This window comes from Astatotilapia calliptera, chromosome 8 (assembly GCF_900246225.1).
Source record: "Astatotilapia calliptera chromosome 8, fAstCal1.2, whole genome shotgun sequence".
Lineage (NCBI taxonomy): Eukaryota > Metazoa > Chordata > Actinopteri > Cichliformes > Cichlidae > Astatotilapia > Astatotilapia calliptera.
In genome coordinates this window covers 22,331,284-22,348,797 of record NC_039309.1, presented here as the reverse complement: position 1 = coordinate 22,348,797, position 17,514 = coordinate 22,331,284, and the positions used below count along the sequence as shown (strand labels likewise).

Here is a 17,514-nt window from a genome sequence, read left to right as displayed (position 1 = left end):
TATAACGAATTACAACTAGGCTATAAATAGGATGAACATAGTACCACCTGAATGAAACTGGATATTAAAGTAAAATTTAACTCCACGTATTTACACGTGTCTTAGTAAAGGATAGACGCTGATTTCCTGGTTCGTTTCCTTGACCATTGCAACTGGGAAAAGGGAAACTTGTATTTACTTTCTTTTTTCGTAGAACTTCAAGGCAACGTTTCCTCCAGCATAGTTTATGCAAATTACCAATCGCTCTGTCCTGATTGGCTGGGACCAAGAGAGTTTCCCGTCTTGCATTGGATACTGCGGTCTTGGCCACGTCCCCAAGCCACGTCGCGCTTGACTCGCCATTTTCCCATCTTCTGGACCCAGAAACCGTTTATTCTAACATCACAGTGTCATTCAGCGCTGTCGGATAGGGAAAAAAAACCGTTGCCGGAGACAGGCAGAGTTCTTCAGAGAATCTAGAATCGCCCTGCTACTTGCCGCGTTCCTGCAAACATGAATATTTTCAGGCTAACCGGCGACCTCTCCCACTTAGCAGCTATCATCATCCTGCTGCTAAAAATATGGAAAACCAGGTCTTGTGCCGGTGAGTAGCCAAAGTCTTTAACTTAAGAGTTTAAGCGAACCTTAGTAGGCACAGCATGTGTCCTCTCGTGTAATTAGCAGTTTGAGGAGAAGTGAAAGCTGTCCACCGTGGAACTTATCTGTAGTTAGTTGGAACTCATTAGCCAGCTTTTGGCTAATGTTAGCTAGCTGGCTAGTAGTCCTGTCCATTTCAAGCGGTATGTTTTGTCATCAAGTAATGACAACCACTCCCGCGGCTGTCACTGTGCCTTTTAAGAATAGGACCCTGAAACTTGTTATGTGGTTCTGTCATCAGTTGTGCTACTAGCTTGTCTTGACAGTCCATTTGGCCCCAAACTAGCGTTAGATGGGGGACCTGAGGGCCACAGTACTTGATAGTTTGGCTTCGTCATTTCACCTGATTGACACTAAGCTAGTTCCACGTTTCAGCCTTACTGTTCCTGTGACTTGCTTTACTACAGCCTGGTATGACCTCTCTGACGTGGCAGCATCGAGTGCTCCCGAGTCTGCACATGCAAAGTCGGTGACTGGGTGAATGTTTTTGCTTGCAAGTCCAGCAGGTCTTTGAGGGAAAAGTAAATTCCTGCATTCTGTGAAACTTTGTTTTTCCTGTTATTGCTGTGGCCAAAGGTTAGGTTGCTATCACTGCAAGGGAGCCATACCTAGATTAAACCACACAATGGTGTGTGAGAGTGTAAAGGGGAACAAAACGAATAATTGACTTTGAAGTGCTAACAAGGTTTGGATCACCTGGTGTCCTTAGAGGACTGTTGAATTCATTAATGGGTTACAAACAATGTAATTTGATTACAAGTTGAGCAAGCAAGTAAAGCAGTTGCATAATAGCCTGTGTTTTTTAATGTAGAGAAGTGCAAGTAAGCCATTGCATCTGTTAATTAATTGACATTTATTAACAGATCATGAACAGCAAGCAATGCATTTTTTAAAGTGCACACTCTAACATAAAGTCTTATTGCATGTGTCTTGATGCATGCTCAATCATCCAGGTAAAGAAATCCCAAAAAATCGATTATGTTCATGTGGTGCTAGTTTTGGTCAATATGCAAATGCAGTGTTTGTAAGGTTAGGGAAACCTGCAGTCAGCTGAGACTGAAGAAGTCACTTGGATGAATGACAAAACGTTTCTCCCACTGAAAACACTACATTTAGATGAACAGAATCAACTTTTTGGTATTGCATGTTTTTCAATTCAAGTTGAATCTATAATTCACATGAGTTGTCTGTGTGTAGACCAGATTGGACATTTGGTGGACTAGTTCTGCCCCCCCAGACATCTCTGCCTTAGGCTTATTTGTTCCTGCAAATCAAAGTACTTCTGAGTGATTGCCTTTATCCCTTTACATCCTAATGGGAGTGGCTGCTTTAACAATACTTAAAGAAGCAGAAATAAATTGAAATGACTCACAAACAGTGGACCAGTAAAGGTGATAAAACTTTCAAATGAAACTTGATAAAGGAGCCATAATTGAATAAAACAATACATGAATATCAGGAAGTACAAAACCTCAGATAACTACACAAGTTTTTAGTTTAGTTTTAAACAATTATGTTGTTGGAGCACACTTAATGGGAGTAGCAGAACATACAATGTTAGATTGTTCCAAGCAGCTTCACAATTTGTGTTTCCATGGGGGAATACTCTGGTGGCTTTTTCCAGAGCTCTGATTATGTACAACTTCAAAAACAAGCATTTAACGTTTAAAATCAACTCACTGGAAGATTTCTGTTATTAGTGAGTAATAGTAGTGCAGCTATTTGAGCATGAATGAGGTGGAAAAACTCTTGGCCTTTATAGTATCAGATGATTTAAAAAAAAAAAAAAAAAACAGGTTTTGTCACATGACAACATACCAGATACTTGTTCCAATTATATAATATCCTCTGCTCCTATACTAACCATATAATAGGGAGTAAAACGTTATAATGTTAAGTTTAAAATACTTTGTGCTGTCTTTCACAGGTATTTCGGGAAAGAGTCAGATCTTGTTTGCCTTGGTGTTCACCACTCGATACCTTGACCTGCTCACATCGTTCATCTCTCTCTACAACACCACCATGAAGGTAAGATCCTGCCCCCTTCTCATCATCACATCCTGCAGCATTTTCCATCCAAGCAATGAACACAGTGTGGGCGTAACCAGTACACCAGGCCCAACATGTCAGTGTTTGCTAAACGATACAGCTGCCAAATAATTTGTGGTAGGCTTGTACGAGGTGTCCATGCTGCACAACTGCAAGTACCTCAGGCCATTAGGTCACGAGAGTCTTAATACTTTCCCATTTATATTTCAGATCATCTACATCGGATGTTCATACGCCACTGTGTACCTGATCTACATGAAGTTCAAGGCAACTTATGATGGAAACCATGACACGTTCAGAGTGGAGTTCCTGGTCGTCCCTGTTGGTGGCCTGGCTTTCCTGGTTAACCATGACTTCTCTCCTCTGGAGGTCAGACATTCAAACACACAGCCAGGGCTGCTCTATGATAAAATAAAATTCATAACTATATTGTTAAATCTTGAAATGACTGTTATTAGACACAACTACTCAGACTCCAAAAAAGAATAGATAATGTAAAAAAAGAAGAAGCGAGGAGAAATTGGTATGCAAGTTATGGAAGACAAAAGAGGGCTGTCATCTAGATTGATTCCTACTATGACAGGCTCTCTGCAGCACCTATAAGCCAACTATCTAAGAGCAGTCGATCTTTCATGCGGCTTCTGTGTTGTCATAGTGCCATAGATGGTAGTGTCGAACTATTAACAGAGCAGCAGGTATGGGAATCCTCATGTGCTGAACAGCAACATGGTGCTTCAAGTAGAGCAGGGTGATACGTCCAAAAATATTTATCACGATATACATTTGAAAATTTGCAATAACGATATAACTGACACTAGACAAAATACTTTACAACTCCAAAACTTTATTAGTGCAAAAAAAAACATCAATGTATTTTCACTTAAACAAGCAGCTGTTTAATGTGAATTAAAGTTATATAAAAAATTAACAGTGCAAATGCAAATTCCTCGCTGACAGTTTAACCAAAAGGCATTTCCAGTGGAAACTGGCCGACATATCCTCAGCATAACCATGTGTAATATCCACAAAACTTAAAAAGAGGTCATACACACACGATACGGTAATATTATGTTGAAGCACAGTACGTATCACTCCGCCAGGCTCCTGACTACGTTAGCCGTAATGCTCCAACAATCCATCAAGCAGTGCGGGTTCGTAGCTCAGCAAAGTCGTACTAAAACATTTGACAGGTTTTGAAGCGCCGTCTACATAAAATCGTTTCGAGGTCAGTAAACACAACCAGAATTCATACATAAGGCACACGGGATTATAAGGGGCTCTGTCGACTTTCAGAAAAATCAAAGGATTGATTTTAAGTGTGCCGTATTTTCCAAACAACACTTTAATAACGAGGGCCCGCTAGCATGCGCTACCAAAAATAGTGCTTTGCTTTGTATCTGACGGACGAAAGCTAAACCAGTTCCACACCACTGAAGTTGCAGCATTTTTACAAACCAGTTCTGGTTCATCCGTTTCATTCAACGATTTGCTTTCGCCGCAATGCTTTTTCCGACGTGTGCGTATGAAAACAAAGGCACTGCGCATGCGCGTTTTACCCATAGTCTATTGCGATATTTCATTTTTCTATCGTTGCCCAAAATTATACCAGTATTACCGTGAACGGTATGATATAACCCAGCTTCAAGTTTCCATCATTGTGGTGGAGCTCTGTTTAAAACTTCTCAAAGGCAGCCGTGTTGGGTGCTGTTTATGGCTCGGAAAGTTTCTTGGCTTTAATTCAGCATTCAGAGTTAATGACATATTTCATAACTGGAAACAAATGTGCACTTTTCTACCTGATGTGGGTCGCTGTATGCTGCATTACCATCATTCACTAGGCTACGTTTTTTGCATCTTATACCACGGACATGGAGGAAACAGAGTATGCCTCCTTCAAAGCCTAGATCACGTGCATTATCCGTGACTGACATGTAGCCCAACTTAGGTCCAAACAAAGTTGTTTTCAAAATCTTTGGGAGAGAAAATCATAACTGAAACCAAAGTCTGAGGAATCACCCAGCACTTCATTCTATAGAGGGAACAGGATGCACATACATGTTAAACTCAGTCACGTGAGACAGCTGCCATGCAGCATGCATGCACCAGTGCAGACTTACTATGAAAAAAGGGTTATGTTTCAGTTTGATTTCTTTTACCGTGCCTCTGGCTGGTTTGTTTACATGTGCATGCTTTCTTTTTTCATGTATTTGCAACACACTGACTTGCAGAGTGTGTTTGTGAGCTTGATTTTCAGTCCAGGAAAATCACTTTAACATTTGCCCAAGTACTCACAGTTATGCCCGCCATTCAACACTGGCAAACATGATAAAATCTCTGTATGTAAATTTAAAACACACATCACTGCTGACACTCTGCCATCCATTTCCTCCACCTCAGATCCTGTGGACATTTTCTATCTACTTGGAGTCAGTGGCCATCCTACCTCAGCTCTTCATGATCAGTAAGACGGGAGAAGCTGAGACCATCACCACCCACTACCTGTTCTTCCTGGGTCTGTACAGAGCTCTCTACCTCATCAACTGGATATGGAGGTTCTACTTTGAGGGGTTCTTTGATATGATTGCCATCGTTGCTGGAGTGGTGCAGACCATCCTCTACTGCGACTTCTTCTATTTGTATGTAACAAAAGGTGAGTGCTGCTGCATTTTTCATTTCATTTTTTTAATTAAATATATATTTGTTCAAACCAAAGTTGAAAATCTCTTTAATGGTAGCAGTGCAGATATGTTGTAACTTGTTTCAAGGACAAAGCAAACATGAGCACAAGATTAGATTCTCCAATCTGAACATTTTGTTTTTACTGTGTGTAGTGTTTTGTTTTTTTTCTTTGGGTTTTTTTTTTTTTCATCATTTGCAATCCTAAACTTTTAAGGTTTGTCCATAAATTGATGTCATTGAGTTCATAACTGTCTTGTTTACAAAAGAGTATCAGGAAGAGATGCATTGTCATATCAACTACTGCATCACTATAATGAAAAATTCAGAAACGCCCTCGATGCTTCATCATTTATTGAGTTTTTAATATGAGTTTAAGACGACTTCCTTTTTCTTTTCTCACTGGTGACATCACAAACAACACAACCAATGCAGTGGCCATAAACCAGGCTTTACACTCATGTTTCAGAGCACACTGGGCAGTACATATAGTCACTCCACCATCTTGTGGTAGAAACTGGTGTTCATCAAAATCATAGGTCGACTTCAGCTGATGTCTCTTAAACACAGTGCGTAGACATTTGGATATAAATAGCAGTGGCTTCTTCACATCCCTTTGATTGCTTTAAATAATTCAGGTATAATAAGTTCCCTTTAACTACACTGATGTTAAAACAAATGTTGATGAAATAGTTTTCATATAAGTTTTGGTGTTCAAGTCTCAGGCAGCAAAAACACTAAACTGAAAAAAATCAATCCATCAGTGTGTCTTCTTGTGATGAATGCTCCCTGTCTAATATGTTTAACATAAATCTGTCCTGTCTGGTTTCAGTACTGAAAGGAAAGAAGCTGAGTCTGCCAGCCTAAGTGCCAAAGAAGAGTGTTTTGGCAGACTCAAATCGGGCAATTGGAGGGGAGGAGGAGGGGCAGCAGACACCTCTGACAGCCCCATTCCCCCAATATCAGCAGTCACTTCCTCCTCTTCCCCTCCCACCAGTGTAAGATGCCTGAGACAGAGAGCTAGCAGGAGCCACTGGCTGATCCAGAATCAGTGGAATTGGAACACCTTCAGCAGCTGCTCCTTGGCCTGCAGATTTCTGTTTGATGCATCTTGCCTTAACTTTTTTTATTACTCTGTATAACGGAAGGGGGAAAAAAAGCGAGAAATGTTTTCTACATAAAATGTGTGATCTGGAGATTCGACACATCGATGGAGCTCGGGAGATAAAATTGCCTGTGATTTGGCACTGTATGATATAGAAGCAGACTTCTTGTGGTGGGATATTATTGAGCATTTTTAATAGTATTTGCAATCAAAATAAAATCTCTTTGTTCTTGTTTTTGTTTTTTTCTAAATCTGACTGAGGAGGCTTGTATTGAATCCCATAACTTTGATTCTGCCGTTCTGTTTTTGGCCAGTATGCATTCCCATTTGTAATGACTGCTGCTCATGCCTTTTGGTGGAAAAAAAAAATAGTAGTAGATGCCATAAATAGTTCTTTTTCAAAATCAAAGCAACTCTGAAGGTAACTTTAGAATATATTTTGGTTCAAATGCTGTCAGAAATGATGGGCATTAGATCCTCAGTGTATTCTCCGTCGCCATATGAAGCACTGTCCATATTAGGAGTAAACAAACGTGTGAAGAAAGTCAGTGAACTCGCCGTTAATTGCTTTCGTTTAAAGTGACCGATGCCACCTGTAATTATACATCATTTCAGATGGTTCCTTTTATATGTTTGAGATGCATAAACTCACTGGTTATGTGCTGTGTGTGAAGTCCCACTGCAGAGGTCTTTTTTTTTTCCTTTTAGCTGCAAATGTATTTATTTTTTAATCTTCCTGCTGGTTTCCAATAAACAGTCTGTAGAAAGTTCTACCTGTTGTGCATAATTTGACCCTAAGAAAGGAATCTCCCTATTGGATTTGGAAAGAGACTGCGGCAGTATCCTATGAAGTTATATTGGTTTCTGATAGAGTTTTCATGCTCATCATTCTCAAGTTCTCTTTTTCATTTCTCACCAGAGCTCTTGCATGATATTACCACCACTAATAAAAGCTTTGTGGGAAACATTTGTCTTAGTACTGTGATTCCACTCAAGTTTTGCTCCTATGACGTTACACATGACGGTCAGATTTATTACTTTTTTTTTATCCGCTGATGCAGAAAGTCTAATAAGCTCATCGCATTTTCATATATACTGGAATTTCCCTTTTTGGTGTCAGTATTCCACCCATGTTGGGGGGCACACACCAGTGTACTCCTAGTATCCCAAGCCCTGATGAATGGGGAACTTTGCCTCAGGAAGTGCATCTGATATAAATTAAGCATGCAAATAATACAGAATGAGATTTCCATTCATACCGGATTGGTTAAGGCCCAGTTTAACAACGAGTGCTTTCACTGCTGGTCAAAACTGTGCTGCTGTTGGCAGAAGACAAAAGATGGAAGGCATGCTAAGGGGCAGTGAGAGAGAAGGAAAGCAGTAGAGGTGAGAGGACGCATTTAAATGTAGAGACTATGAGTGGTAAAGACAGAGTGCTGGCTAGTATCATAGAGTGAAGGAAGACTGGACACATATATCCTGGTATGCATTGTCTTGGTGAAAAATTCAAGAAACACCTGGATGAGAGCACAAGTTGCTCTAAAACCTGTATGTACTTATATTATAGGGTACATATGGAGACAACAGAGACAAGACATAAGTTTGCAGGGAAAACATATAAAGACAGACAACCATTCAAACCTACAGCCAATTTAGAATTACCAAACAACCTAACCCATGTGTTTGGACTGGAGAAGGAAGTTGCTAACCACTACACCACGGACTATTTGTTTTTAAAAAAATACTTAAATAAAATGCAGACAATAATGCATTCTTAAGCATGATACTATTCCAAACTGCAGATTTATAGACATATTTTCATTAAATGTGGTGCGTGAACAGACTGCTGATTCTACTGTTTGCTCAATCATTCGCTAGATTAATGAATTTTTTAACCAACCAATCAGCGAAAAATGCATTAACCTTTTTGTGCTTTTTTATATTATTATTATTATATTATTTACATATTTTTTATTTATAGACTATAGAACATTTAAAAAACAGAAGCTAACTCAAAGTGCTTTAGAGACAGACACATTTAAATTATAAGTCTCCAAAAAACAAAGAAAATAAAAGCAGAGGGGTGAGTTTTGTTCTGTTAATTACTGTAGAAAGAACAATCATAGTGATTTAGTGATCATTAAAAGAAGAAAAAAAATGCAAATTGATTATTATTCTTTTCATAACTGCTCTATCCTATATAAGTGGCCTTTATAGTAACGGCAATACTTGTCCTGTATTTGCTTGGTATCAGACTAATACCCGATTTTGAAGTATCGCACGGCACTAGCTGTTACATGTTGACGGGGCTGGATTATATGACGAGTGTGCTCGGAACCATCGATTTGAGCCACCCGGAACAAAAACGTCGTCGGACCAAGCTTTTTTCTTTCCCCCCATTTTTAAGTCGCGTTGGTTTTAGTCATTGTCATGAATAACAAGTGACGTTTTTAACGTGTCTGACGAAGAAAGGAGAAGTAGTAGAAAAGAAAGGACACCCCCCTATATTTATAGCTAATTTCTGATTGTGTGCGATCGAGTGCAGTGGATGAACAGGATGGAAAATGATATTTCAGAAGGGAAATCTACTAACTCTTCAGGTAAGTTTTCCTAGCATCACTGTAAAGAGTTGGTTTTTAGTCAGACAGTCTGAATAACAAGCTGCTTATGTGGCATTTTAACGGAGGAGATATTTCACAAACGCTGATGAGTAGTAATAAAACATTGGGGATTTAGTGTCGAATAAAAATAGCACAGTTATGAGTAACACTGCCTGCATTTTCTTGAATAGGCACTTTATGCAAATACGTGCAACATCTAACATAGGCACTGTCTACAAATGAATTTGGTATTAGTTGTAGTACCGAATTCAATTAAAGTGAACGCTTTCATTTAAAGTGGTCTCTGCTTCCGTTCTTGATGCCAGGGATTCCATAACATGTTGGAGATGTTTGTCGTGGGTTCTTTTGACTTAATCTAAATGCACTGTGGTGGAAATTTTGCAACAAACTTATAAACGGTTACAATGGACCATGTACCAGCTTTCATAGGAAGAGAGGCAGTCTACACCTTGGGCAGGTTTCCAATCTATTGCAGGGCTAACACAGAGAGATGGACAAGCAATCACGCTCAAATTCACACCTATGGCCAGTTTACTGTAGAATCACCAGTTAACCTAACTTGGATGCCTTTGGACTGTGGGAGGAAGCAGACGTATCAGGAGAGAGCCAACACAACCATGGGGAGAACATAGAAAGGCCCCAACTGGCTGGTTGATTTGAACCCACGACCTTCTTGCTGTGAGGCTGCGATGCTACCATCTGTCATGAGCATTATAAATACTTGCATTCTTAAATGTGACACTCTGACCAAAACTCATTTGATCATAAAGTAATAGTAGACTACAGTATGTTGTATTTTTCAATTGTGAGTAGATTTCAAACAGATGTATAGATTTGATTTAATGTTGTATGGTAAATGATAAATGGCCTGTATTTGTATAGCGCTTTACTAGTCCCTAAGGACCCCAAAGCGCTTTACACATCCAGTCATCCACCCATTCACACACTCATTCACACACAGGTGATGGCAAGCTACAATGTAGCCACAGCCACCCTGGGGTGCACTGACAGAGGCGAGGTATGTCAACAGTTCATTACTGGCCAGCCTACTGAGTACTACAGATGTCTGTGTATTGTGCAGGCAACGGGTAGAACATGCCTCAACTGACCAGTGGATTCCTTCTTGCTATTAGGCGATGGGGCTAAACACCACCATATATATATGAGTTTATTAAATATGTATATGCGACTGCTTCGCTATGAAAGGATCAAGGAACACAAAGCAAAAGAGCAAAACAATATTTTGGCCCTGCAGTTTAGTAAATCCCATGTTCATGAAACTCATTGTCAGAAAATTTGCACAATAAACCAGGAACTAGTTTATGGGCCAAATGACATATTTTAGTTTAGTAGTAGTAGTAATAATAATAATAATAACAACAATATTAGTCAAAACAGTCAGTTTTAATGAGTTATTCATTTACAAAACAGACGATGAACAGCATTTGGAGCAAGGTCACCACTAAACAATATACAAACAATTGGACAGCTGTGTTAAGCCAAGTATTTGTGTCTGGGTTTAAGTTATGGTTCATTTTATGGATATTGATAATAAAACATTTATCCCCGATGTTAAAATGACCCACTTCTGTTCACATTCAGGTGCAACACTCTCCCTCACTGCCCTGCGCCTCCTGGTCCCACCACTTCGGTTGGTCTCCGCAGCCGTCTGGCAGACCATCCAGCAAAAAGTTATAGCTGATTACGGGATGCTTGAGGAGTTTGTGTCTATGGTTACAGACATTCTTCCAGAGCTGCTCACCAGCCGCCAGCGGACTGAACTCAGCCTGGGCCTCAGAGCACGGGTGAGTTTATCAGCATCTGCAAATGAAGTCATTGTAGATTTGATGGATTTGTACTTTTTTGCCTTCGTCATAATTGTCTTTTACGTCGATAAGAGCTTTGCACGCCTTTTGTTCTCTTATTCTTTGGCAACCAGCTTCACGAGGACTGGAGCATTTCCAACATCCAACAGTTGGCTGCTTTTCCATCCTTCTGTGCTCTGACACAGAATGTCAGTTGGTTCTAGGTCATTTGATTGGGTGGCCATCACCACTCCTCCTACATCCTTCCTTTTGGGAACCACACACTAAGATACCATCTGTTCACCTTCTCTGTGTCTCAGAAGACATTGTATCCACAGTCAACATTGTCACACTTGGATTATGCAGTCCAAAATCCAGATTTCCACTAATCTAATGTCCAATTAGATCCAATTTTTTCAGGCATTCTGCCGCAAACACAGCCATGTTTCTACTTCTCAAACCTTTAATCTTTAAGTAGATAACTCTAATATGGTTGTAGAATTAATCTACTTCCTAGCTTCCTGTAATTAAATGATCAAAAAGCATAAGAAAATCTAGCACTCCCTAAATCACCACCTGAAGATGTGTCTGCATATACCAGTCACAAAGCGCCACGCATTGTGAAGTTTCCTGAATACACTTGACTAAGGGCATTTAGATCAAGTGATGTTACCCAAGAACCATTACAATAAGTGTAGAGTGCAGAGCAGTGTCTGGATCTCAAAGAATTCACCCTTTGCAGTATGGTGAATACAGAGGCCAAGAAAAACAGTGGTTGACAATGTGAATCGTTCAACATCAACGTGAATGTCCATAAAATCGTGCCTGTACAGAGTGCCGGCGTATCCATCAAGCTCACAAAACACGCAGTGAAATCACCAACACGGTAGCATTCCATTTGGTAAAAGACAATGGGCTGATATTTATATAGCACTTGTGCAGATAACAAACAAAGTCTTAAATTCGTGCACACACGTATGCTTCAGTGTAGGCATCAGAGGCAACTTGGCTTCATGCTTTGGTGATGCAAAGATTTACACATTAGCGGGAAAGTCCCCTCAATCTGAATGTGAAAGTAGCGTCTACGTGACAGTGCTGTAGAACAGTTTTGTCTACAGTCAATGAATAGTTGTGATTAATAACTGTGATGATCTTAACATTGAGAATATTAATAATTAATTAGTTGTGCCGTTCAGCAATTAAGCCACTAAGGTGAAATACTATACCAAGCATGACTAGAAACTTCCACACAAAACCAAAACAAAGTTTGGCTGATCCCCTCTGGACTTATTTCAGTGTTGGTGCTTTTTTTACATTTCCACGTGGAAGTCTCATTTCTGCTCTGGATCTTCCCTGATCTGTCTAACCCGTTTTCTTTTATGGAAAATGGTTGAAAAGACAAAAGTGAGTGGGACAGGTTGTGCTACCTGTTTGTATTGCTGATAAAAGCCGTGCATGCTGGCAAACAATGCAGGTTACTGTTGAATAATCCTTTCTCAGGTCTCTCAGGACCTTACAGTCTCATTTATGATGATTTAGGTTGCCCAACACCTTGAAAATTGAAATAGTGATTGTTCATGTCACTCTATTAAACATCAGTTTCTTTGCGCTCTCAGCTGATCCTGGAGTTATACCAGCGTGAAGCTCCTGCTGACTTTGAGATCATCCAGCCACACTTGGACAGGATGCAAGTGCTCATCAATGCATGGCTAGTGGAGGTGATTTCATTGGTTTTTGTTTTCTGTTATCGTGACAGTATAATTTAGATTCCCAAAACAGCTTATTATCATTATTAATTGTTATTATTATGAATTATGCAGGCTGGTGGTACTAATGTAGAACTGCCACAATCAAACTTTGTGGATCTTGTAAAGAACTTGCAGAATGATGCTGAAGAAAGAGAGCACTTCTTTCAGGTCTGTATTTGTTTTTTCACTGCTTTTTTGCATCCTAGATAATAATACCATATAAGTGTTATTATTTTATTATCAAAGCTGGAGTACTTTCATTTTCAAGTAGTAGTAGTGGTAAAGTAGTCTAGTATGTGTAAAGGTGTATTTTTGAGTTTACTAAAAGCGCCAGGTGCAGTGATATTTCTGTATGTTTTGGACGTTCATGGTGTGCTTTCTTGTTTGTGCTTCTCAGAATGTTTTCCCTGTAGAGTTTGGTCCTGCATATGATGAAACACTTCACACTTTGATGTGCCTGTTTTTATCCAGATTTGAAAAGATTCTTCATCTTCAGTCATTCCAGCAGGTACACAAAAGTGCTACTCAACATTACCCAATTATATTTTAAGCTAGATTAACAAATGTTAACGCCGCTCTTTCTTTTTCATTTTCAAAAGGTTGCCTCCATGTTTGGTGAAGCTTCTTCTGCTCTCAAGGACTGCATGCAGTTGGTGTCTCAGTGTGAAGAGCTCAAAACTCTGCTGCAGTATCAAAAACACCTTAGCCAACTAGATCATATAGGTAAGTAGTTACAGATTTTCTACTCTTAGCTCCGTATCCCTGATTTAGCCATCTCAGGCACATGGCTCTGGCTGTGAGCGCTAAAGGCCCCGCCCACTTGCAGTTTGCAAGGACAGCTAATCGGAGGAAAGTTACCCTAAAGGTCTGTTGAGTAGCTAAAACAACTTGTTTCAGATAGCAGATTCACTGCGAGGCTGAAACAAAGGACCAGTATAAGACAAATAAGGATTATTTTGAACTGTGAACCATGCAAAGCTACTCTAGTAGAGTCTGACGTTAAAAATGTGGAGCTGATTTTTAATCGGTCCACTTTAATGATGTGTATTTGGCTTGTGGGATTGCTGCTTTGTGGTCAAAAAAATAAATCCAATGTTCTCAGATTAGTATGACGTGTGCAATAATGTAATAATGAATGGCACTTGGGTGTTGAGCTCTGTTCTTGTTCACTGTTATATGACACCTTTTTTTGTCTTTTCAGATAGTTCTCTGGACGGTGAGTGGATCATTTCAGCTCTAAACCTTCCCTGTGTAGAAAAAACAGAAACGCTTAAAACACAAGCAAAGGGCAGCATTTTGGATGAATTGTTATTTTCATCAGATTTGGAAAAGGAATCACTGGCTCCAGAACAGCAGACGTGTGAGACCAATGATGGTAAAAGTGATTGGACTCCTGAGCACAATGGAACACAGTTGCCTTTAGGAGATTCAACAAAACATGCCGAAAATGTAAATCTTCAAAGTCAGACAGATGGTTCTTGTTGCCTAATCAAAGAGTGCCACGTTCGTCTAAGAAGACTTGACCTGCCACTGTCTTTACAGTCTCGACCTGTGAGATCAAACAGAGGCCTAAGAATGAAAAAGATTCTCCAAGAGGTGAAAGGGCAACTTTGTGGAGAGGCCCTACCTGCTGACAAATCTATTTCCACGAAAGCAAAACAGTTCGAGAGGGTTTCTCAAATGCTGTCAGACAATGAGGATTCAGGCAAAGACTCCTCATACATGGCTCCCATCAGTACTTGCAGTGAAGATGACTCCTGGTCTTACTACTCGGATAAGGACTCTAGTCATAACACTGTTAGTAGAAGTCCCAGTGTAACTGATTCATGGTCTCACTACTCAGACGATGAGTCTTCAATTGTGAGTCCTGTTAACAGTTTCCCTGAAAGTGGTTCAGTTTGTAGCAGCTCAGATGAGGACCCTTCGTTCCTGGGTCCTAAAGATGTGTCAGATTCTAGCAGAAATCGGGGCACTGCTGGCATAAAGCATAGCTCTACCAAACACACTCGTTTAATCCAGTGCTTTATCTGCAAAGAGCATGTCAACACAAACCTGAGAACTCACATGAAAACCCACTTTCCCACCAATGACTACGCGTGCCCTCGATGCGATAGCAGGTTTAAACTCCTATCCTCTCTGAAGAAGCACTTGAATAAGACTTGTTATGAATATGCTCAGCAGCATGTAGATCCAGGGAATCCAGATGAAGTCAAGAATCTTTACAAATGTGACATATGCCAAGAGGCGTTCAAGTACAAAGTTGCTCTGCAAAAGCATACGCTGACCCACAACGAGCTCTACTGCAACGTATGCAGAAAGGTCCTTCGAGATGCTGCAACGCTGGCAAGGCACAAAGTTTCACACACTCCATTTCAGTGCAACCGCTGCGACAAGTCTTTCAGTCTTTTCAAGCCCTTACTCAAACATTACGAAAACATCCATAAAGTCAGCAGACCATTCAAATGCAGCCATTGCCCCAAAACTCTCCCCAGGCTGCGATTTTTAATCATACATGAATGGCACCACACAGGCCACCTGCCGTTCCGGTGTTCTCATTGCAGCCTGAGATTCAAATGTGATTCTGAGCTCATGTACCACGAGAGGGTCCACACCAGAGAGAAACCCTATCTGTGTGCAGAGTGCGGCAAGACGTTCGCCCAAAAGTCCAACATGTTGCGCCACCTGCACTTCATCCACAGCGAGTCTCGAAATGAGAAGAAGCACTCTTGCTCTCAGTGCGAGAAGTCCTTTAAAGAGAAAGGAGCGCTGAAAAAGCACCAGAGGAGCAAACACTTACACGAGTTGTTCCGTAATCCATGTCCGACCTGCGGGAAGATGCTTTCGGCATCAACGATGAAAAGGCATAAATTAATCCACACTGGAGAAAGACCTTTCAAATGCACTGTGCCTGAATGCGAAAAGTACTACAGATCAACCTCGGAGGTTAAGAAACACATTCTCATGCACCATACCACAGAAAGGCCGTATAAATGTGACATCTGTGGAAAGGGGTTTGTAAAAATGTGGTATCTCAATGTACATGCTCGAATACATTCAGGAGAAAAACCATTTGTTTGCCATATCTGCGGCAAGGCCTTCCTAAAGGCCTACAGCATGTTCAGGCACAAAAGACTTCTACATACATTTGTTACACATTAACTACGTGACACAGGAATGCTTGATTGGTTAAGGAAAGTAGCTTCTTGGTGTGAATGCGCATTGAATCTGAATTCTGTCTAATGGGCAGCAAGGAGCAGATGTTGCAAAAGCTGGCAAAATAATTCCCTATTTACTATTTAAAGTATGTATGTTTTCATTTGAACCACTTGTCTACCAAGAGTGAGCGATGACAGAGGTCACTGCCACAGGAAACCAACCAACTGGACAAAAAAAAGAGAGAGAGAGAAAGAATCAAAACATGTCCAGCTAACTTTGTAACCACTTTGAGAACCCTCCAAATGCTTGTTCAGGGGTAAAGTTAGCAGTACGTTTTAGGTTATTGTTAGGCACTTAGATGCTTAAACCTCAGGTAAAAAGTGTGTGAATACACTGATGCCAGTGAATTACCTCACAAAGATACCTAGACAAATGTCTGCTTTGTGCTACACAGAAAGAGGAGCACACAGATTCAAATAGTCTACGATGAAACTGAAAAAGTAGTGGTTCCAGCATGTAAAATACTTACAGTCCCACAGTTAAATGTACTATCTCTGTGTGGGGCACAGGCTGCGGTGACTGTTGTCTAAGTCAGCAGCTGACAGTACAATGAAAAAAACAAACAAACACTGTAAACACAATAAAAATGCAGGACACATACTGGAGGTGAACGAGTTCAGCTCGGTGTATAAAGATCTTTGTCTTCTCCCAACTTCAATTCATATGAAGATTACCATATTTGTTTCATGTGTACTTTGTATTTAGCAGTGTAATTTTTTTAACTATTTAGTTTGTTTGATTTTACATCATATGTTTTGTTCTTTTTCATGTTGTGTATAATGTGTTTTAGGCACGAAGCAGAAAAGTGAGCAGCATTCAGCTTCTTCTGTGGATCATTTTCATCTGTTTTTTATCAAAAAATTTAAATGGTGAAGCTTTCACTTAAAATAGTGATCTTTCATTTTGTGGGGCTTTGCTCATGTTTTTGGGGTTTTTTTGTATTTGAAAATTGGTAAACCCCAAGATTACAATAAACTACTTAAATGTACATGCGAAAATGATTGCATGATTTTTTATTAAGAGGAAGAAACTCTTTAGTGTAGAAATAAAAGAAGGAAGGAAAGACAACGGTACAAAGTGTTATAGTGAAGAGCAAGTTGATAATAATGTGCTTGCCTCTTCTTCTTTCAGCTAATATTAGGATCAGGGCAGGCTTGGGTCATTTTTCTTTCTTTCTATTTTCTAAACTCTTAACACGATGTTTAGACAGTGTGTATATTGAGGACTTAATCAGATAACTATAAAAAACTAAGTATCCCTTTCAATTAGCCTCATCTTTTTTTGAATCTTTTCATTGAGCCATCATTTTTCACTAATTTAGACATCCATAATGCATTTAATTTAGTACACATAAAATAATGTGAATTCTATGCTTCTTCGGTAGGTAAAAAGGGAGGAAAGGCTAAGGTGTCAGACCATATGGAGTAATCCAAATTTGAAACCTTTGGTCCAAACTGTCATTAATTTGTAAAATTCAGGAGAGAGGTACAACAGTTAATGTCTAATGCCCTCTGTCCTGGTTAGGGGTGGCATTGCACCCAGTAGCGTTGGAGATCTTGATAAAATTGATGGAATTCTAAATGCAGAAAACTACTGTCAGATCACTGTCACAAATACACACACACACTACACATGGACACTCTGAGTCATGGATTTGC

The 17,514-nt window shown here is 39.9% G+C and overlaps 2 protein-coding genes across 4 annotated transcripts; both read left to right on the top strand.

Annotated features, from left to right (window-relative positions):
• Positions 1 to 273: 273 nt before the first annotated feature.
• On the top strand, positions 274 to 7,435 carry LOC113027719 (ER lumen protein-retaining receptor 2). Its single transcript, XM_026177446.1, has 5 exons — positions 274 to 583; positions 2,564 to 2,664; positions 2,896 to 3,054; positions 5,083 to 5,335; positions 6,194 to 7,435. Exons 1-5 carry the CDS (start codon positions 493 to 495, stop codon positions 6,226 to 6,228), a joined length of 639 nt encoding a protein of 212 aa, XP_026033231.1. The 5' UTR covers positions 274 to 492; the 3' UTR covers positions 6,229 to 7,435.
• Positions 7,436 to 8,795: 1,360 nt separating this feature from the next.
• Positions 8,796 to 16,854, top strand: LOC113027718 (zinc finger protein 493-like). Of its 3 annotated transcripts, XM_026177445.1 has the most exons (9): positions 8,796 to 9,066; positions 10,690 to 10,738; positions 10,828 to 10,892; positions 12,509 to 12,610; positions 12,713 to 12,808; positions 13,038 to 13,148; positions 13,240 to 13,363; positions 13,842 to 13,856; positions 16,647 to 16,854. In XM_026177445.1, the coding sequence occupies exons 1-9, from the start codon at positions 9,031 to 9,033 to the stop codon at positions 16,727 to 16,729; spliced, it is 681 nt and encodes a 226-aa protein (XP_026033230.1). In that variant the 5' UTR covers positions 8,796 to 9,030; the 3' UTR covers positions 16,730 to 16,854. The 3 variants fall into 3 exon arrangements, with proteins under 3 accessions (XP_026033230.1, XP_026033228.1, XP_026033229.1); XM_026177443.1 differs by having other exon boundaries at positions 8,801 to 9,066; positions 13,842 to 16,713; XM_026177444.1 differs by lacking the exons at positions 8,796 to 9,066; positions 10,690 to 10,738; positions 10,828 to 10,892; positions 12,509 to 12,610 and having other exon boundaries at positions 12,719 to 12,808; positions 13,112 to 13,148; positions 13,842 to 16,713.
• The last annotated feature ends 660 nt before the right edge of the window (positions 16,855 to 17,514 follow it).

Bases quoted from the DNA above. Each gene is read 5' to 3' on its own strand.
- LOC113027719 (XM_026177446.1), top strand. From the start codon at position 493: ATGAATATTTTCAGGCTAACCGGCGACCTCTCCCACTTAGCAGCTATC. The intron at 2,665-2,895 runs GTAAGATCCTGC...TTTATATTTCAG, and splicing joins TCTACAACACCACCATGAAG to ATCATCTACATCGGATGTTC. The intron at 5,336-6,193 runs GTGAGTGCTGCT...GTCTGGTTTCAG, and splicing joins CTATTTGTATGTAACAAAAG to TACTGAAAGGAAAGAAGCTG.
- LOC113027718 (XM_026177443.1), top strand. From the start codon at position 9,031: ATGATATTTCAGAAGGGAAATCTACTAACTCTTCAG. The intron at 10,739-10,827 runs GTTGGTCTCCGC...CTATGGTTACAG, and splicing joins CTCCTGGTCCCACCACTTCG to ACATTCTTCCAGAGCTGCTC. The intron at 12,809-13,037 runs GTCTGTATTTGT...TGTGCTTCTCAG, and splicing joins AAAGAGAGCACTTCTTTCAG to AATGTTTTCCCTGTAGAGTT.